The sequence below is a fragment of the Haemaphysalis longicornis genome, unplaced genomic scaffold (genome assembly GCF_048455015.1).
Source record: "Haemaphysalis longicornis isolate Haplotype H1 unplaced genomic scaffold, Haemaphysalis longicornis Haplotype H1 scaffold_5, whole genome shotgun sequence".
In the NCBI taxonomy this organism is placed as follows: domain Eukaryota; kingdom Metazoa; phylum Arthropoda; class Arachnida; order Ixodida; family Ixodidae; genus Haemaphysalis; species Haemaphysalis longicornis.
In genome coordinates, this window is record NW_027526385.1 from 108135533 (window position 1) to 108157861 (window position 22329).

Sequence of the window (22329 nt, forward strand, 5' to 3'; positions counted from 1 at the left end):
GGACATGAACCAGATACTTCTACTTATAAATAACCATTCTGTGAAGTGTCGGTGTTTATGCATACGCAGGTGATATCATGCCCGTAAGTACTAGTGCATACTGCCTTTTTATACGTTAGGCCGGGTTTCATGAATTTATTTTTTGGTGCCCTAATTTTTAAGACAACACAGCTGTAAAGCATGTGTTTAGGTTTGTTGCAAGAGTTGGGCGTTTCCGGAAAACGTTTTGTATACATTTTTATTTATGTACAGCCCCTACTTCCGGCGATTAACTAGTGACTATGACGGCTGACGTCAGAGGCTCACCCCCAATTCTGCAGTTTCTACTGGTATAAGTGTTCCAGACTTAAAGGGACACTGAAGTGATGTGTAAATATTGTGCAGTTACCTGTGCAAATTGAAGCCTGCATAACATGGGCCATGTTCAGTCTCCTCTCGGTGCATTTACGCTATATATTTAGTAAAACAAACGGTTCGAGAGTGCTGCACTTCTCTCTGCATCCCCGCACGGGGCACATTGAGTAATCTTGGTGGCAGTGAGGGGCGACGCCGCGCACACCGAGCGCCCGTACCTGAGCCATTACCTACCGTGGCGAGAAGTTTAAAGTTGAGGGGTTGGAAGCCGTGAATGGCACCCGTCTGACTCGTAATCAAGCTCCGGCGGACGGGCCCACTCTCACTTTATAAGGCAGGGGGCTCCGTGATCTTGCGGAGCATGAGGGTAACATAAGTGGAACTAATACCCCCTACCCTCGTTCATGTTATGCTGCATGGTATTTGTCTAATTTCACTTTTCAAGAGATCGGGCCCCGAAAAGGGCCCGCACAGAATAAATCTTCAAACCCCTATCGAACCTGGTCTTCACAAACCCGGCAAACTTTCCCCGTTGTTTAGTCGTGCAGACCATCGAAAAAGCAACCTCACCAACTTCGAAATCTGTTTTTTATTCGCCACGTTTATTGAAAGTGTGGTCGCAACAAACTATGACGCAAAGAAACTTGCATCTGGGGACATGCTTTTTGAAGTTACATGTAAGGAACAGCCTAGTAACCTTCTTAAGCAAACAAACAAATGTGACGTTCAAATCACTATAACACCTCACCGAACCCTCAGCAGCTGCCAATGTGTCATCTCAGAAACTTATCTGATATTTCAAACTGAAGCGGATATTCCTGAAGGATTGAAGGAGTTTCGTGAACATAACAAGCAAAGTCTCGAACCGAATAACAAAAGTAAACGGACACAAAACCCAAACCACTTACCCCTTGTGAACACCACTGGTGGCACAATAGAAAATCAGGCAAATACATTAGATAAACACTTTGAACTTGTATCAAGGTCTTCACGCTACACAGACACATTTATTAGACAGGAAAGGTCGGCGGAGCGCAAGTCTAATAGAGACATATAGCAATCGTCACTAAACATGCACGAGTCCATTTTCCCTGCTTGAGCTGAAAGTCGCCTTGGCAATGTGTAAGTTATTACCACAAGGTGCAGACCAGATCACATACACAATGAATAATCACCTGCATGCAGATGCCCTCCAAACCCTCCTGTTTTTATTTCATAAGATATGCTGTACAGGATGTTTCCCAGGGGCTTGGAAGGAGGCAATTGTGGTCCCGCTACTACAGCGAGAGAAAGGTGCCTCCAGTCCGGCAAGGTACCGGCGAATAGCCCTAACCGGCTGTCTAAGCAAGCTTTCGAAAAAATGGTAAATAAAAGACTTGTGTACTTTTGAAAATACCATGGTATTCTGGATAACTGCAAGCAGGTTTCTGTCCTAGAAGATCTACGGCCGACTAGCTTGTGGCTTTGGAATCAGACGTAAAAGATACTTGTATCTGCACGCAGCACTGTATGTCTATTTTCTTTGAATTGAAAAACGCACGGTACTCAATGGAGATAAGACGTCGTGCGTGACCTCAAACGTTACGGAGTATAAGGAAACACGCTCAACACTGAACGAACTTTTCGCCTAAGGGTTGGAGCTTGGTTTTCTAGAACACAGATTCAAGAAAACGGGGTCCCTCAAGGTGCCGTACTTAGAAGCACACATTTCATCCTCAAAATGAGCTCACTTCAAAAGGCCCTGCCATGCACTATTTTGTACTCAGTTTACGTCGACGATATTGAAATCAGCTACAAATATTTTACTCTCTCAGTTTGTGAGCGGCAGTTACAATTGGCTGCTAAAAACTTGTAAAGTGGGGTTTTGAAAATGATTTACAGGCGAATCCTCAAAAGACCACTTGTGTTTTGTTCTCCACACCATATGGCAAAAGGCCAGACCCTCATATTATTCGGCACGTTGGGGCCATTCCGGTTAAGAAAGAACATAAATTTCTCGGTTTTGTGCTAGATGATATTAACGTTTATTTTACCCATTGAAGAACTGAAAAATAACCGTTTCAGGGCAATGAATACACTTAAAATCTTGACCCACCAGTCATATGGGGCCGATAAAACCTGCCTTCTGCGTCTCTTCAACAGCTTAGTGAGGTCGCACCTGTACAATGGCTGTGTAATATATGGATCCGTCACTCAAACAGCCTTAAAAGTGTTCGATTCAGTTCTGAACTTTAAGCTTCGCCTTGCGCCCGGTGCCTTTCGGACTAGCCCCATCCAAAGCTTGTTCGTTGAATGTGACCAGTGTGCTTAGAACACGATCGTCCTCATACAACAATCATGTATGCTCTTAAGGTGGCGTCATTCACTAATAATCTATGATATTCTATGATCACAAGCACGTAGGCCAGTAATTTCTTCCTTAACTATCCATCCATCACCAAGCCATTCGCCTTGCGAATGGGCCCGCAGGCCCAGGAACTCATTAACACGACCAGCACGAAGCTTCTCCTACTGACCTTATTGCTCCTTGAGTTGCACGTCTTATTACCGTGTGATGTATCCTTTAAACTAATTAACAAGAGAAGCACCCCAAAATAGTTTATTTTACAGCATTTTTTACAGTTGCAACACACGTACCCATATGCTACCTTCTACAACGATGCTTCAAAATCTATTTTCGCTATCTGATGCCCTGCACACGGCCACACCTTCACTAGTACGAAGACACTGAACAGAAGCTTCAGTATATTCACAGAAGAAGCGCATGGTATTTTAATTGCGGTAGAACACATCATGGAAACCAACATACAAGTCGGTTACGTTACAGATTCTCTCAGGCTCGTGAGCGCATTACACTTTGTAAAACCAATCAGAAATCTCTTCTTGATCCGAACGTATTAGAAAGATAACATCAGCTTATACTTTGGTTATGACAATAGTGGTGTGCTGGAAGCCGGGGCACAGAAGCTATTGCGGAAACGAAATTGCTGACCACTATGCTGTGGTGACAGCTCTTCGCGCTGGCGTGAATGAGCCTCTGCTGCCATATTTAGACCAGAAAACTGCTATACGACATAGACTCCGAGAACGATGGCAGCAGGAATGGAATAAAGAATCACAAACTACACATAATAAAACCATACATATGTAAAGGCGTCGCTAAAGAACACGATAGGTTCACAGAAGTATCCATTTTCGGTTTTCGAATAGGCCACACACTTACACACGCATATCTTTTGAATGGCCCACTCTCACCTGTTTGAGGCAAGTGTGAGGAACGGCTTTCCGTGCTCCACGTATTGAGTGCACACCCTTTAATGCCACGAGAAACCAACACTTTCCTAAAATATGCACATACAACATTCCACTACTTCCTTTACTTTTCCTAGGGAATGAACCAATGTTCACTTGCAAATGCGTTCTAGCCTACCTTGCAGACAACTTTTTGAACTAGTTCTCGTAGTTGCGACGTATATAAAATGGGTTCCTTGAAGCCTGATCCTATTTTTTCCACGTATTTTCTGCGCAGATATACGGAAAACAAAAAAGTCTGCTCAGTATGCACTTAATGCTGAGAGTAACAAACACTTCGGTGGTCTCCAATCGCGCTATGCTCTTTCCACGCAGCATTCGGAACGGACGTGGAAAGCGACCTTGGGAGTGAGGCCTCCGCAGAGTTTAGAAAACTCATCCTCGCAATGTGCACCGTAAGTGTCCTCTCCTGGTAGAGCGGAAGACGCCGCAAAAACGAACAGACCTTTTGTTGTTTATGCGCTCACCTTTCGGGGGAAACCCAGCAAGGTGCCCGTACCTACGCCGGCGGGCTGCGGCCCTTACTTGTCCCTTAGCATGAAACTCCGTGCCATGTGTAAAAAAAACCTGATTGCGGCTAAATGTAAGCTCCGACGCTATGCTGCGCAAAACACCGTGTGGCCGTTGCTAATGAGATTATGGGTATCAGTGTCGATGCTGAGTGTGAGTTGATTTAGGATTACGCCAGTTGCAGGAGAGCCGGAAAGGAATAAACCGGTACAGCAGTGCAGCACTTTGGGATTTTTTGGGTAGTATTGATGGCTCCGCTCATACACATTCGGAACGTTACAGGAATTGGTGGGATGAACCTCCTAAAAAGGGATTCATTCAGATCCTGTGAAGTTAAACCCTGTTTTCGGCAGCCTTGCTTGGAAAATCAGAAATCACATTGTTGAATACTTGCAAGTGTTTGTCCTTGTAGTAAGAACATCACGCAGGAGACCAGTTGGAAACGGACGTGATACTCAATTCAATATGGCTGATCAGAAGACGAAGGGCAGTGGAACACAATTGCGGCGGAGAAACATGACGGAAAGCGGGAAGGCATCAGTGGCGACTGCACTAAAATCAGAGCACACAAGTACAACAGCCGGGGAATGTTGTAAAGGCTGAGTGTATTCGATCACAAGTTTGACAGCAGAAATCGGAGGGTTCATATTAACTGACGGATTCCCAAAACAGCAAACCGACTTCTACGCGGCTATGCAGAGCATGCAACAGCATTGTGACCCTAATTCAATTTTCTTTCGTAAATTACGCTACAAGAACACTGTCGAATTGGTACGAGTGCAATCATGTGTAGGACACCTGCAATAAAGACTCGAGATGGAAGCGGCGATTTACTAGATTTGTAACCCTTCATGTCTGTGGAGTCGCTGTCTAGGCAAAAGCGTCAAAACCTTCCTAACAGTAACAGGTACCGTTGAATAAAACAGAATTCTATGATGGCTACAATTCTTTTAAGTACACGCTCCAAACTAACATTTTGTTACGTGAGGTGTGGGTAGATGCAAATTTGGATATCTCACTTCTGCCTTCTACTGAAAAAAAACACTGACGTGCCGTCAACAAGTATTTTGGTAATCTCTTATTCTTATGCGTACATCACCGGTTATCCAATTTTTGCCATCGAGTCTGAGTCGCCGACAAGCCAGAGAAGCGTAAATGAGAAATAAAAGTAGAAGTAGTTCGCCTTCAGCAGATAGAAGCTGCTTCCTCACGTCGTCACCTCCCCCACCCCCCTTGCATGTGGCCACCGATGTTGAAGTGGAAGCATCCACGAGTTCAACCCTTTATTACGCAAGATTTTACGGCCTGGTGCTGACGGAGATCCCGGTGAACCAATATTTTGTCGCATATATTCGCCTAGAAGCGACCTCCAAAGCATCCGCTATATTTGCAGGCCCGCCGCCAAGAAGGTGTTCTGGATTTTAATAAAGCAAGAAACGACGCTAACGTGAGTACAATAACGACATCTGTGAGCGTTACTCGGCTTTGTCATTTGATGATCAAAACTTGTGTATATCGATGGCTGTCAATGACTACAATATGTGACTCTACCTTAAAACTTGGGCATGTGAGGGAATTGAATTATAATGATCCCATAGACTGGCCGTAAGCTTTGATTTTCTATCGGTAACATAAGCCCCACCGCTGTTCACAAAGAGACTGCATGTAAACCTGCGGCACCCCAGACAAAGTAACACGCATCTCACTAAGGAAAAGAGTACAAACCGGGCTTTTCGAGCACCGAAGTTATGATAGAATAAAACGACCGTTTAGCACGCATAGTAGCATGCAATATTTGCGTTGGGCATTGCGTAAGCCCCATCTTTTCTTTATCTTTTTTAAGCACCCCCCATTCAATATGGTGAGCTATTTTGGAGTGGGCTTCCGGCGGGAACATGCCTTGCGGGATCTCTCCACTCCACACAACGCAGAGTACTATGGAAATGGGCGGCTTCGAGGACTCTATACATGGATTGGCAATGGGGTGGTACATGACAGCTGTCGAGCGTTGACGGAAACCTACCGCGGGGTTCAGGGTTCCCAAGTGCTGCTGCGACAGCTTGATGTCTTTTAAAAATACTCACGGCATAGGACTTCAAGTTGTGGAACTCTACGTAGTTTGCGTTAACGCCCGATAACCGAAGGTCCAACAGGGGAGAACCAAATATAGCGTTGAGGAACCAAGCCAGGAATTTCAGCTCGTGCCCAGCCTGCACTGTAGAAATGCGCTCTGGCTCGGCAGCACATTGCTCAGCACACGATCTTAAGTCTCTAAATGGACACGGACTGCGTAATCACCAATAGCGCAGTGACAGGGCCGAACGCTAATACCTTCGTGTCCCGGCAAAATACGCCGCGTTTCCCACCTCGCATTACGAGCATTTGCACTTCTCGGCAGCAGAAGAGTTATCTTTGCGGTTGCGCACGAATGAAAGGTATTCAACAGGTCGTCTTTCTTAAGGTGTTACCGTTATCAGGCTCCCTTTGTACTTCTCTTTGACGGCTTGCCGTTCGCAATCTGCCGTGCCCATCAAGTGTTCACAGAAGTACTTCATCACTGCCAACAGGAAACTACTGCTACGGGGCGGCCAAATAAGCGCGTTCAGCCCAACCTCAAGTACGTCAGAGTGGCTGCTGTGATGTGGAAAGGAGGACAATACTACTGCGGGGGGCCAAAGAAAAAATGCCTGATTGCTGCAGGCGCTGCACCTGCGCAGAAAAATCTCCTTTACGCAGCGTCGGTAGTCGCGTCCACGGCCGATACGGTGCCCAGTCGCTTCTGCAACTTACACCAACACCCATATACAACCCTCGCACTTGAAACAATGAAGGCGCCAACAATTTGTCCCGTAACTTAACAGGACCTAATAATTAACGCGAAGCTATCAAATACCAAGGAGGGCCTAAGTTTACACCAGAAACACACTCTAATATCACCTATTGGAAAAGGAAATCGTGCATAATGCGCGTAATTAAAAATTGTCATGCTACTTTCGAAACTTCTTCCCCTATCCACGCTGCAAGCTCTGTGCGGAAAAGAAGAGCTCTCTTGCGCAGATGCTACCTTACAATCACCACAAAATAGAAAACCTTTACACTTTTTTTTCACATTGAAATAACGTTACTACGAGGAGAGCTCAAAAGAAAGAGAGAGAAGCGACAAGACACGCAGGCACTGATCAGAAGAGTGGTGTGCTGCAGCATGTTCTAGAAATTAACTGACAGTAAGTAAAACGACATAAACACCATCATTGGGGCATCGCGTGAGGAAGCCCTTAAACTCTTAAATCTCATAATCATCACGAAGGTCGGCGATCCGCTTTTACGAACTACGAAATATAAGCTTAAACTATATTTCTGTATCTCAAAAAATCCATAAGACTTTTGCCTGCAGGTAGAATACCTAAGCTCTTGAAAGAGATTCCCTCTTTTAATACTGGGAGTTCACATCTTATTGACACCGGGGCAGTACCATCTGAAAGGTTACGCAGCAGTCCAATAAAAAAGACGTGATCCTGCATACCATGCTGGTTCAGGCCCTTACTACCACCATATCCTCCCCGACAAATAGCGAGAACTTTTGGTTATGCAACGTATATGAACACCATCCATACCTAGACCAAATTGGAATCCCAGCGCCGAAGAATTAATTGCAAGCTTTTTGCAGTGTAAAATCTGCCCTATACATACACGCATTTACATGGGCGCAACTTCTAACCGCGGCGGAACCACGGATCTCTTTCCTGCAATCTGGATATATATAAAGTATGCACAGGGAGGGACAACTGGAATATTACATATTTCACTTTCGTCGAAACTCGGGTGGACGCCCAGGCTTCCACGTCACTAGACATCAGCGTGAGAGCTTGAGAGAGCAAAAATGGCCGCTGCACCTTGGCCCTGCACTTCCCTAACTCCCACTACATCTTAGACAATAAAGGTTTTCTTTCCGCATCATCCCTGTTAGAACAGAAACAAAAAAAAATGTTTTGGACGACCACGATGCGAGAGAATAAATCTTTAAAAGACGGGCACTGTCACTTCCGACTTACAACCCGCAGCCGCAAATGTTTGACCTGGCATCTTCAACCACATAAGAGCATATTGTCTCTGTCTTTCTTGTAACACGACAATTAGCAGCGTGTGCGCTGGGTTTCCTCGCTTCTATGGACTTCAGTGCGAGCAAAGCATAAATTGAAAATGCAAGTAACATGTTGAAGTACGGTTAATGCGCCGTGCATCTGAAAAAGTAACTGTATATCTCATCCGCCACCTATTTTTATTTCGGAAACGTAACTTGTACCTGCACCCACAGTCAGAGAAATTGTGGAGTGTTTTTTTGCGATAAGCACCTTTGACGTCAGTACAGCTTCAGTGGCTGCCGTCTTTCCTATTCTCCAACGCAGGCTCTTCAGCAGGCTGCAGTTAATACGTGGAGCAACGATGGGTCAGTGTTCAACCAGATTCTCACCAACCAGAGCTACGAGCAGCTGCGGCTGGTCTTCCAGGAGTACAACAACCTCACAGGACGCTCCGTAGTCGAGTTCATCGAAAGCAAGATGACTGGGAACCTCCGCGCAGCCTACATCGCCATCAGTAAGAACGGCTCAGTTTAACATCAATTGCGGTAAATTCACAATAAAGGGGGCGACAAGGAAAAAAAAACAACCGCAATTTTATTTTCAATAGTCATGTTCTGAGGCACGTGAGAATCGGCAGAAAGTTTTATATTCAGGTTGCTATATAATGGCATTTCGGGACACCTCCGGTGAGAGCAACACAGCCATGATAGCGGTTCCATCCCAGCCACAGGGCATTTTGGGACTGATTAAAAAACAAAAACGCTCGTTTCTCACAAACTGTGCACACATAAATGTTCACTGGGAGGTTTAGCCTTATCGTTATTCGTCGACTACGGCATGTGTAGAAGCTCAGGTGTCGCTCCCCTGGGCAAAATCTGCGAGGTTTCATTTTTTCTCGCTGGGGTGGGAATGCAAAAGCGGAAAACGAGTTGATCAAACCTATGACTACATGCATAACTTGGCTGCTGACAATAGAGTCTAATTACAACAGAGTCCACACCACATAAAAAGCAAGGAATGGCATAATATTTTGGTGCACACGAACATGTTTATAAATCGTTTTAAGGTATAATGAAGCTCCTTGGCCTCCGGTTTGTGGAAATGTCAGGTAGGCTTAGAGTTGCGGTTAGTAGGAACCGCGAGGCAGAAGGGCGCTCTGTTTATAACACGTTCATTTAAATGGGCCACTTATAGTGGTAACTCCTCTCCCGAAATAGCGTTGCAACGACAGGGAACTTGCGAAATGGTTTATTAAGCATGGTGCAGTCCATAGTGTGGGTGCGTTGTACTGCCTGTGTGTTCTTCTTATGAACGGGCAGGAGTTCATGGCGGAAACGGAAGAATTTTGACCACAAAGTGCAGAAGAGGAGGGGTTGTTAGTCTGCAGTAGAGGCCTCCCTCGTGCAGCGGATATGAAGATGCTAATGATGACGATCTGGGGCACAACCAGAACATCTTCATGCCACGAACAATGCAGTAACGCGGGGAGTGAAGCTTCACTGATAATTTCGAAACAAGAGTGAATAACGATTTTTATTGAGAAACGTGAGCTGCATTGAGAAAGGAACATTCCTAGCCGAAAGTTAGGTACTTCGGTGTCTTTGAGTATATGTTAAGAACATTTGAGTTCTGATACCTCAATTGTGCCACTAATTCTAAGATACTTCAGCTTTTAGGCTCAACTATCGCTATTAAGGCAACTATCGATAATTTAAACAGCCTAATAATAATGATATCTTAGGCAACGTTTACGCGGCCAAATATTGCCGTCATAGCTATTGGGCAAAAGTTTGCAATCTAAGGTGTATCTTGTCGTTTACAAGTCTTTCGCACTGCCTCTATGAGAATAAAAATATTGGAAGCAAATGGATTGTGTTCTTAACGAATGTTCTAGACTCTGCTATATGCATTTCCATAGTCATAGATTGCGCTCAGCGTAATAGAACAAATTATGAAATTCTTAATACAGGCCTTGAAGTGAGTCATCACGAATTAAGCGTTTTTTTGGGAAATGCTCCACAATATGAAGACATAAGACATTGAAATCAGTTTCATTTTCTGTATGTTTAGCTTTCTCAAATTTCCTTCAAGTTCACTGTTGATCACAGTTAAGTCAAGGGAAATGTACAACGGTAACAAGACAACCGAATTATTACAAAATATTCCGGAGTAATGGATTTGTCGTGACTACTATGCTCACGGCAAAGAAAGATAACTGTATTACCATGATATTACAAGAGAAATATAGCCCCTGGCGGTGGTCGTTCCTCATCGTTTTATTTTACCGAGTTCTGCATTTGCATTTTTTCTTTGTGGAAGAATGTTTGGACAGGGTCATGCTAGCAGTCGACTTACTTCTTAATTAGCGAAACTACAAAATGGACGTCCGATACCTGCGATGCTGTTGTGTTCTATTCGCGGATGGAGAGCCTAGTTGTTTGGCAGTAAGTGCGCCCTTATTGTCGATGGACGGGCGTCGTCGTGTTATTCGTGATGGGATTGATCCCGGCATATATGCATTGCGCGTGAGATCATCGTCGTGCTCGGGAGCGACGTGAGGGCCATATCATGTCGTCGGTCCTTCACAACTTAGGGAGAGTCGTCCTCGGTGCGTCGTTGGAAGGTTTGAGTTATTTTTTCCGTAAACCAACTGCACTTCCAGGATCTGCTGCTGTTTTGTTTATTGTCCGCCGGCTCTGGAGCTTTCCACGGTAAGGGTCAACTGGTCATCAGAGGTCGGTGATAGGCAGGGATAGTGTAATGGACACAAATGACTCACACCGGGCTTGATCTGCTACCCGACAGGCAGTCGTCACTGGCGAAATCCAAGTCCCTTGTACAAGCAGTGGCGGTATCCCCACAAAACGCAGCCATGGGGGATCAGGAGTTCGTCTCACGTTGGTTTTCCCTGGCAAGGGTGTTGCGTCATATTTTTTCGGATGTGAACCGTGGGTGACCATATAATCAGCACTGCCGTAGAAGCGGCAGGATGACGAACGGCCGTGTAGAGTGCGTACGGTGGTGTCGACCTGCCTATTTTATCGTCCTCGGACCATGTCGGTGATGAAAGCAACCTCGAGTTGTAGCTTCGTTGTAAAATCGTTGTCTAATTATTTAAGAAACACCTTACACATCGTGTCGCAAGCGTGTCAGACCGGAATAAAACGTCCATTGATTGGTCTCTAACCCATGATTGAGCGAAATTCGCGGCCACATTGTATTCAACGCCCATTGAGAATATTTATGTCGACAGCCCCAGACGTCAATAGAGGTGTCGTTAGCAAAGTTTTACATCTGGTCAGCGAACAAGTCTTGTTTTACAACCTCCACAAAACGTTGCCTTTAGTTTCATGATCAAGTTCTGCACGTCGGAACGACGTTTTCACTTTTTTTAGTGTGCACAAAACACTTCTGTTTCTGGCGTCGAGTGCGTGATTGCATTAGGAGCTCAGTCTATTGTTTTTATGACAGCATTATTTGTCTTTAGTAGCTGAGTTTTAACAAACTTGAAGATGTGAGAAAGCGTTCATTGTAATCAAACCAAGCCACAGCTGAGTACAAGCTGTGAGCATATACAATGTACCGTTGCACCATATTCTACTTCCAAAGGGAACAGTTTTTTTCGGAAGCGGAGTTTTTTTCTTATACTCCACGGATTTTCTAGATCTCAGAAGTTCTGCCTTAAAATCGATACAAGTGAGCAGTTGCGCCTTTTTATTATCAGCTGAGCTCAGCTTCAAATGCTTACAAGGGTTAGTCGATTCCGTAAAATTGAATATGTCAAGAATGCCTCTCCTTTGTTTGTAACTATCGCTGAGCCCCATGACCAGAATAATAAGCTGTAAGTATTCATCTCGAAAACAGGCGCGGAAAGACGTAGACTAAGAAAAGTAATACACAGGACTCCGCGCCTGTTTTCGAGATGAATCAGTACCAACTCGCCCAACTTGCCATCCTGTTAAGCTGTAAGTAATCCCAGTGACTTCCTATTGTTTCTATTGTTTCGACAGCACGATAAATTGCATTGCGGTTCCCCAGTGAGCTTTTCTTTAAATGCGTTTTTTCTCACACAGCCAAATGCGTCGTGAACATCCCGTTCTTCTTCGCGGAGAAACTTGAGAGGGCGATCAAGGTGAGTAAGCAATAACTTTATCCGCAAACCTCAGTTCTGCTCACCTCTAACGGAGACTGGTCACTTCGCGTCGGATGTACATTACGCCGCACGGTAAATATATGGTCTGAATAACGCATAAATCCCTTTAAATAGCCTAAACTAGCTAGAACGTCCCACCCCTATCCTTTTGTCTTTTTTAGGCATTCGTCCTTCATCACACTTCTTACTAAATCAATGCATAGTCATTAATCTTCTTACTTTATCGATTGTGCAAGAGTCTGTGGTGGTTGTTATCCGCCTTGCCTAGCTGCCTTCCGCCAGTAATTTCGCAACAAATTAATGCTCACTGTCGATCCACCGAGACTCCTTTTGACATCTGTATTTTCTCTAAACGTGCTGGATGGTTGTATACCATTACCAAAATATGCTAGTTTCCAGCCATATGCAGAATTGCGCCCCGTTCAGTCTTGGTTTTAATTACGGTTTCCGTTTTCTCACCGCCGCTCCTAAAAAGCACTGCTGTTTCCGTTATTCTTAGCTGTGTATGTCTAATTAAACATTACTAAATAACAGATTCGTATAACCAAGTTATGGAGTTTACATTTCTGCAGGATTACGAACAACCATATAATAAATGTCACTTCGGGTTCTCGAATTTACAAAACAAAAATTCCCAAGTTTGAAGCCTTCCTGGCGGACTCTTCAAGGAAGAGATGTCGCCTTTGCGTCGATGTGTATTATGAAAAAGAGGTTTTGTGCAACTACTCGTCACTTTTATACTGACTTAAAGGGACACTGAAGTGAATTGGTCAAGCTCCCGTTTTTGCTTGCACTGCGTAGACTGGCTCAAATTAGCACACTTTTCATCGTTTATCCGGTTGACTAATCGGTAATTATTTTACAAAGCGCGAAAGAAGAAAAACTACCACGCGCGGTTTGCGGCGGCCGCACCAACTGAGCTGTGACGTTGGGAGGAAGGGGCACCGTCATTGGACGATGCCCAAGGTTAGCAATCAAATAAGTTTCGGTTTCGGTTTCGGTTCTGTAAAACAACATGTTTGACATCCGATGGTATCGTTGCATGTGCATTCTTAATATCACAGTAATCGTAGTACCGCGCTTCTGCCATGTTGTCGGCTGTAAAATGCATAAGATAAGCTTCCCAGGACGGCTTGGAATCGTAGCATTCATTAGCTGAGCCCTACGCAGTGCATGAACGCCCTCCGCGTCCCCGCAGATGCTCAAATGCATGCACTTTTCCCCCATATTTCGAGCTTGCCTTACTCATGCCTGTATCCTAAAAAGCGTGTTCGCACCAGTCCAAGGGTCTGTTGATTCTGGCCTGTGCGCACTGCCCGCAAGCAGTCGGTGCTTATGGCAACAGCACGCCAACGAGAACTCGCTAGCGCGCCAGTGCCAGCCTGCGCGAGTTCTGTGGAATAATTAGTGGAGCAATGAACGTTGCGGCCCAAAAAAAGGTGAACCCAGTATATAAAACATCGGCGAAAAACGAAAAAGTGAACTTATAAAAAAAAAGCATGAACCAGCGGGGATTCGAACTTGTGACTGGCAAAACACTTCGAGTGACATACCTAGCGCTCCACACAACTAGGCTACGGGGGGGGGGGCGATGCTGAGCAGGGAAATATAAGCTATATAATGTATAGGCCTCCTGCGCTGCCCAGGGGGCGCTGCGCAAGCGGCTTCCGGGCAGTACTTCCGTGTAGTACAAAGCTGCGCGGGTCCCATAGGATCCCGTGTTGACAGAAGCAAAATTGCGACGTGGTCACCAGCTCATCCCCGACGCGTCCGATCTATTTCAGCGATCAACTTGGCATTAGGGGAAAAAGCTTTGCAGCGCTAAACACGTTTACAGCGCCGACGAAAGTTCCGGGACCGTGACGGCGTCTGCTACTCGCAGGTTCACCAATCGATGGTCGTACGAAGTGAAATTTTAAGTGAAATTTCTAGTTTAAACTAATACTCTAGGTGACAAAGACTTCTCAAAAACAGCCGATCAAAAAAGAAGAGTGACGCAATCGGCGATGATCGCGCTTTAAAAATCCAGCGAGTCCGGCGGACCGCAGGGCTCGCCTGCTGCGGTGCGCCGCTCTTTTGCGTACCTGCACACTATGCGTGCGCTTTCATTAAACAGTGCTCGTTTGCGTCGCCATTACGAATACATGGTGCAGCGTTAGCTTGCCGTTTTGTTGCGTGTCTCAGTGACAAATTGCCGCGACCGCCAGAAGCGTGAAATCTGTTTTGCGATTCCGAAATTAGTGGCCGTAAAACAAAGTGGTCGGGCGAACTAAGAGGCCGCTAACCTTCCTTGTTTGCCCTCACTTTACTTAATTATGCTCTTGCAGCATACATTCCCAGTTCGCACTCAATAGCCTACAATGAGGGTCAGCAACGGCCGAGTTCCATGCAGCCGACACGGCGAAGGGCTGGACGGCAAATCGGGGAAGGGGGGGAAGGGAGGGGGGGGGGGGGGGGCTTTGAATGCAAAGTGAAAAAATTCAGCGAATTTCTAATAACATTTGACAATATTCTGGCGAAGTGTGAACATCGGGGGATGGGGGCAATTCAACTGGAGGACGCCAATTCTCTGTTCTTGTCTCGCTGTCTAACTCCATTTGAAGTCAAAACTGTCGTGTCGGCGTTCAGATTCGACGACCCCTGCACTAGAAAACCAACACAGTCAGGGATGATCGTATGTAAATATTCGGGGCCCCGTGCCGTGTATGCGGCTGTGTTATGTTATGCTGTGCGTGTGATTTGGTGCGTGTTTTGCGTCCTTTAATAGCGCTTAATTTGTTTATTTATTTGGCGCTATTGCCCCACCTACTCGCTAGTATACATGTACTCTGCCGTTCGTAAATCGTGCGGCGTAAAACGTTACGCAAGAATCATTTAGTTTGCGAAAATACGAAACAAAATTTCCACTCATTTCAAAGGCGGTGCCAGGACAGCAGTGTCAGCTGAGTCGGCTGCGCAATTCTTGCGTTCGCTTAAAGCTCCCGATGAAGCAACCTTTTGCAGTTACCTCAGGATGTAAGATGAGCAGCGTTCAGTGTTTATGCTACTCGTGAACTTTCCTTTGTCGACCGCACGCAAGAAGAAAAAAACTAACTGTCGTCAAACAGTTAAACCACCGACCTAGCGATACTGTCCCACGCCGCGACCACCGCGACAGCTCGCTCAAAAGAAAGCCGACAAATCGGCTTCTTTTAGCGGATATTATTTTGTTTAGCCTCTGCAGCTACATTAAGGGCTATTTCATACAGTATGCAGTCATTTAAACACGCCGCAAAGCGCCACAACCAACTTTCACTCTGGCTTGTAATTGAAAACACATGAAGGGTGGCGAGGGTCGTCTGCTTTTGTACTACCCAGAGGCGTCGGCCGCTAGGGGCGCTGCATGTCGCCAAAACTCCAGCGAAGGAGGCCTATAACCAGTTTACACTTTTATTTAGCTTTAGTATTTCAAGCAGCTTAGGTGACTATTTGTTGTATTGCGCTCGTGCAGTAAGCGTCCCCCGAGTTTCCACAATAGCTCACGTCTAGCAATTGCATTTCGTAGACGGAAAAGCGTTCGCAGATGTGTAGTCGTGCTGCTGACCGCTGTGCTTGTTCGCCCAGCGCAAAAAAGTGCTTTCCGTATTCTAGTTTTACGCTGTACGGTAAAAATATCATCTTATTTTATTTCCTTAGTACCTATATTGACTTCGCTGACTCTTCTCCCCCTTCAAGAGGCCTTATATTTTCCTACTGGCGTACCAGTCAGCGAAGCGTCGCATGTGCGCTAGTGCAGCGCTTGTGTGAAGCGACCTTTACTTGGAGCTAGATACAGTGTACAAACTAACGAAGTAAAGAAAGGCACATTCTTCCATTCCCAAACGTGTTGTGGCTTAGTTTCAACTGATCGAGCGAATTGCGACGACCCGTCGGCGGCCGGCGGAATAAACGCTGGGCCGACTGACTCGGTCGCGGAAGGTCGGCGAGCCGTGCAGTAGCGCAGCCAATTGCCAGCTCATCTCCTGCTGACGTCACGCGAAAATGCCACAGAAAATGGGCGAGCGTAAAGAGAGGAGGACAGCATTTTAGAATTGATTTTTATATTAAATAAATTCGCGTAAACGCGCTCAGAGTGGTCGAAACAGGGCCTAGGGACTCCGGACTGCAATTTGCGCTCGTAATCCCGCATTGTTTAGAAATCACTTCAGTGTCCCTTTAAGGAACCAGCAAGACTATAGTCGGACCATTTTAGAGTGCTAGGAAAGCAAATAGCCGCTGTGGGTGCAGCTTCCGGTGTAGTTAATTTGAAGAGCAGGGGCACCAACCACACACCAGTCACCCCTGCTGGGACCCGTTTTTCCACCTGCCTAACCTATGTGTTTTCTGGCTCCTCTTTCAGCTTATTTTGTTTTAAATTAATCTTGCGAGGTAGTACCAACCATAAAACAAAAAAAAATCTTTTTAAAATAAAATCGTGTGCGAAGACCCTTTTCACACCCGGAGCACACCCCGTGTAGGAGAAATTTTTCCGCTTTAGGCAGACAGCAGTGCTTAAACGAACAGCCAAAGTTTCATAAAAAAGCGAGACGTTTACGAGCTCCCATTTTCTCTAAAAGAAACCTCGGTTGAGAAATCGATTCCCTGAAAATTGTGCCAACGGGCAGGAAGTGTATGCCATTTTTGAAGCTTACAAAAGTGACGTTTCCTGGAAGCTTTTTGGATTTATTTCGATCCGCTTCGTTATATCTACCTACTCGGGCAGGACGTATTCAGGCTATAACTAGAGCGGTTAAAAATGACGAAGTAAGAAGGGCTCTAAGGTATCACCAATACCTAATAAAAACGGCTGGATGATTACAGGAGCTAAAGAAGACTATCGCATGAAATAGCATCTTAAGGCATACAAATACCAACGGCTGACAAATGTTGCCAGCGCAAGGCAGTTGCCTCGAGACCACTCTCCCACTTACAAATGTAGGGCTAACTAGTCTACTTCAGCGCCTAAAATTAAGCAATGTGCCCGCGCTCTTTGCCCCCGAAAGGAAGTCCAATGTGGTTACCCAAATGTTCCAAATGACATTTCAAAATGACGCAAGCAGCAACACTCCCACTATAAAACTTGCAGATGGGAGAGTCGTTTGACGGTGCAAAATTGAGGGACCCTGAAAAACGCTATAATAAAAAAATGCTTGTGTATCTCTAGCGCCTGTTTGCTTCTACCCATGTTTGCTCACGTAGACATTTGTGGCAATTTTTTTTTAAATATCTGCAAGTGCTACAGAGAAGCGCCAAGTTTTGAAGATGTTAATCTATGCTGTCCTCAGGCTCAGGGCGTTATTACCAGCGACAAGACGCTCATCCGCATAATCGTCTCCCGCTGCGAGGTGGACCTTGTGCACATCAAGGCAGAGTATGCCAAGAACTTCAAGATGGAGCTGCAAGCCGCCATACGGGTACGACGACCAGACATTTTTTCTTGGCACACTGTTACGTGAGTTGTTTAGGCATGGGCACTGCTGTCTGTTACGGTGTACTAAATACAGGGGGGGGGGGGTCACTTTAAAAATCATGTTCAGGCGGTAATTGCTTGTTCTGAAACGGCTATAGTTAATGAGGCACAGGTCATGTACACTTGTGTGGCTTAGGATGTGTCCGCGAAAAGGTGTGGCTACCAGGCATTGGTTTGTTTGATTGAGAATACGAGATTTTCAATTTGTCAAAATGTATATTTTTCAATCGTGGTAGTACCGCAGGCACCTGGGCGTGTGGCGCCATCCACCTGGGTAGATGGTGTCAGCCGGTGACGGTCCATGGAAACTTAATGAAGTTGTTGTCAATTTTTTCTCAATACACAGTACTTGGTATCATCTCAAACTAGCACATATTTCAGTTTTTGTCTTCTCGTACCTGAGCTTTATGTTTGAGTTCGAATGCCTCGAAACCAGTTTAAGCATTTTTTGTGCTAATGTCAAGCAATGTTGGCACCCTCATTATTTCCTGTTGGAGAGGTGCTTTTGTATGAGGCTCTCAGTTGCGGCAACGACTGGCAACCATGTCAACCGAGGAAAATGCGTACACTAAACAACGAACGAACTTCTCTGCCCGAAAGCTGCGCTTGCTGAAATTCTTTATACTTTAGTTCGTATCGGCCATATACCCCGCCGCGGTGGCCCAGTGGCTAAGGCATTGCGCTGCTGAGCACGAGGTCGCGGGCTGGATTCCCGGCCGCGGCGGCAGCTTTTCTGATGGAGGCGAAAAGCAAAAACGCCCGTGTGTACGAGATTTCGGCGCACGTTAAAGATCCCCAGGTGGTCGAAATTAATCCGCAGCCCTCCACTACGGCGCGCCTCATTGTCTGCATTGCGTCGGCGCGTTAAACCCCACAATCAATCAATCGTATCGGCCATACGATGAGTGTCTGGGAGCTTCCTTTGAACTATCCAGTAGTATCTGAACCCGATTCTAGCGCGGAGCGAACGCTCGCTTCTAGTTGTCGCACTCACAGATTCCGGTTGATGCTGATGACGCGTTTCCGCCGATGCTTGACGAGCACTGCTGATGAGCACAGCAGCACCGTATGGGCAGTCCCACCAAAAATTTCTCAACAGATTTGAGACGACTTCTAGTTAAATGGCAAAGCGAGAGCTAGGTATGTCCATTGCGCTAGAGCTGCAATTAGGGCCGCACGACTGTAGTCGTCGGTCGCAATAAAACATTATGAGTGGACGGCTAGATTATTCTCCCACTGTAACATAACGACACAAATATAACTCACCATAGCAATACAGCGAACCAGCTTTTTCACGTGGTCTGGTTCTCTACTTCAACGCCTCCGAGGCATGCGCTCTACATTCGGTGACCTGGACGTGATGCGTCACCCAGTGAGTTCAGTCGGGTGGTGTCGAGACGGTGGGAATCTCCTTAGGCAGGGCTGCAAACGGTCCTTCAGCAACTGTAGTGGTGCTACGTCAGCAGCTGCTGTCGCTACGATGCATTGAACTGAAAGGAGTGTTACATGAAGAAAATCATTACATAAACATTGCGGTGAGCATGCTTTGTTGAAATTAGGCGCGAACAAAGTAGCTATCATTTTAACAAATAGTAGAAAAGCAGCTCAAGTGGATCGTTCAAGCAAGCGCACTCGCTCTTCTGGACGCATCTCTTCATGCTTTGCTCAATGTTGTGTGCGCGCTGTGTAGGTCCGCTGGCATGTACACAGTCGGTAAGGTGAGGTATGCACCTTTCGGGAGCGGACGGGGAGCACGGGCTGTGATTGAGCTTACTCTAACTTACAGAGTAGGGTAAGCGTTCCGGTGGAAATGCATATGTACTAAGAATAAGAAAATAAGAAAGATATAATATGAAGCTTTTTATAAATATAAAATTATAAAAAAAACTTATAACCATGATATTACTAACCGTTAGCGATGACGAGATCAGGCGGCTTAAAAAACCGCCTTTGCTAGCGACTGCTTTTGCGCTATTATTGCCTACCGCGATTTGCGCACATCGATGAACGAGAGGAGGCTAATAGTCCACGAATAGTGAGGCGTGCGTGCTTTGTGCCGAATATTTAGGCGACAGTACGAAAAAAATTGCTAACAAGAATAAACTTCCCAGCGTCCACGACCTGATCTCTGGAACAAAAGATCCCGTTCAGCCGACCAACCAGCATGTACGTCCTGGCCTTTTTGAAGGTCGTTAGACGGCTGCCTTCCTAGGATAGTTAGCAATTAAACCACTTTGGTTGCCGCTAATAGCTGCTATTAACGACTTGGATCAGCCTCACTCTCCTCTTCCTTTATGCTCAAGTGAACTGCCGTGAGGTACGGCCGCGCCAGGGCTAAGTGCTCTGCACTAGCATTTAGTTCTAACGAGATTCTTGGATATCAGTTTATGTGTTCCTAAATATTTAGTGAACAAACAATTGCACAAGGGTGCCATTCCAGAAATTTGAAGAGAGAGCGAGTACAGACCAGATAGCTGAAAGGCTTATAGTTAGATTTAGGTGTGTAATTATTTTGTTGGGGTACGAGCATGTAGCCTGGAGGAGCACACACACTAGGCGGTGGCATGCTGGTTCGTTCGAAATGGTTTACAGGCCTCTTGCGATTCGGAAATTACCGTGAGTGATCGGTCCGTCGGGAAGCCTGGCGGCGCTGCCATAAGGACAGCTAGCTCCTTCGCGTTTGCCACAGTGATGTAGCGAGCCACCAGTGACCATATGGAGGTTTGAGTCTGACTATAGCCACCTTCATCCTTTTGCTTCGATCTTCTGTGGCTGCGTCCATGTACACGGTGTTGTCCTGAGAGGAAAACCTGCGGCGTATTAATTCCACTCGTGCTTGCTTGATGGAGATTGGGGTCCATGGTATTAGATGTCGAGGTCACATGGATCACCTGGTGGAATTCATCAATGATGTCCTGTCTTGGAGACTTCTCTGATTTGTTCTGTTTAACCCAGCTGGCTCAGTTTGTCCCACTCTTCGGGGTCCGTATAAGCTTAGCAGCCTGCGCATAGAGAGGATCACTGAAAATATTTGCCCAACATTTCTAATGTCGGCAAAACATATGCAACAGTATCCTACATCTCCAAACTCCCTGGTTGGTTGTTGCACCGACAGACGGAAATAATTAAACAGTACCTTGAACACAAAAGCACAAGCTACCAAAATAACTATAAATACAACAGACGTCGGTATTTGACGACGCCATTATTAGTTATTAAAATGTTCTTTCAGCACGAGAACGTTTGCTGCAAAAACTTTCATCAGTATCATGTTTTTACAGAGAGACAAGTCTGGAGACTACAGGGAGGCCCTACTTCTCCTTGTACAAGGAAACTGAACAGGGCTACAATGTTTCCAAGACTGGGGAGTACGTGTTTTTTTGTATAAGCAATGATGTCAATTGTTTCATGAACTTCGTCATGCAGGTAATTGACTGCGCACTTGGAATTGAATATAGCGATGCATAGAATGGGGAAATATTTCACAATTGTTCAGGGAGCTGTAGACTGACCCGCGTAAATTCTGAGCCCCGTGATTACCGTGGTGTATTTTACGTCTGTTTAAGTGGCAGAATTATAACATTCTGTGAATCTAGCTCTTCTGATAACGCATCATAATCAGAAGAGCTGTAGCCCCTTTCCTGCTAGTTATAATGCGCGTCACTGCGCGGAGCCACCGGAGTAAACTAAGCAACTCCAGATGCTCGCGTGTGTGCGAGGAAAATTTTGTGATAGCACTTGGAGTAAGCAGCTTGCGATTGGCGACGCCGCGATTCTGAACGCAATACGAAACAAATATTACAAATAAACAAATGTTATAACTGTACGCGCGTGTTTTAAATATTACATTTTAAATAGTAGATGTCATAGTACAATACATTAAATTGTACTTCATAGTTACACGTCCACCTCGAGCTGGATGAGGTTTCGGGTAAATAATATCCATTGGTTTCATGATTAGCACAAACGATGTACAGCTATTCCTTGCAATAAATAAAATTAACACAAAAATGTATTGCCTGTAGTGTAACGGCCCAAGGCTAAAGTAAATATAGCAAGTAAGTTTCAAGGCAAGTTCCGTACTTCAACATTCATTATACAAATTACGGCAAATTGTCAACCAGGCAATTGCGGCAACTGCAGCGTTTACGGAAAAATATGGCAATTGCATATACCTCCGGATACTAAGATGAATGGAAGGATACCTTACGATGATTACGTAGTTTTGGCGGTCTCATTGAGAGCTAAATAAGCAATTTCTAAAACGAGCGATAAAGTTTGGGCGATCATGCAGTTCACTCCGCTGAGAATCTTATCCCTGTGGTTATATTTGTTGCAACGCTCGGCCTACGGTAAATACAGATGCTCCTTAGATTTCTTCCAACAAACGCCTACGTTACATCATATGTTTTTGTGTATGTATATGGTGT

The 22329-nt window shown here is 45.5% G+C and overlaps 1 protein-coding gene across 1 annotated transcript; it reads left to right on the forward strand.

Moving 5' to 3' along the window:
* Positions 1-77: 77 nt before the first annotated feature.
* Positions 78-21237, forward strand: LOC144139850 (annexin A13-like). The gene is made up of 5 exons (XM_077672095.1): positions 78-83; positions 8583-8772; positions 12332-12390; positions 17715-17843; positions 21181-21237. The coding sequence occupies exons 1-5, from the start codon at positions 78-80 to the stop codon at positions 21235-21237; spliced, it is 441 nt and encodes a 146-aa protein (XP_077528221.1).
* Positions 21238-22329: the final 1092 nt, after the last annotated feature.

Coding starts and splice junctions, on each gene's coding strand:
- LOC144139850 (XM_077672095.1), top strand. Junction 12,391..17,714: donor AACTTGAGAGGGCGATCAAG/GTGAGTAAGCAA, acceptor TGCTGTCCTCAG/GCTCAGGGCGTTATTACCAG. Junction 17,844..21,180: donor AGCTGCAAGCCGCCATACGG/GTACGACGACCA, acceptor ATGTTTTTACAG/AGAGACAAGTCTGGAGACTA.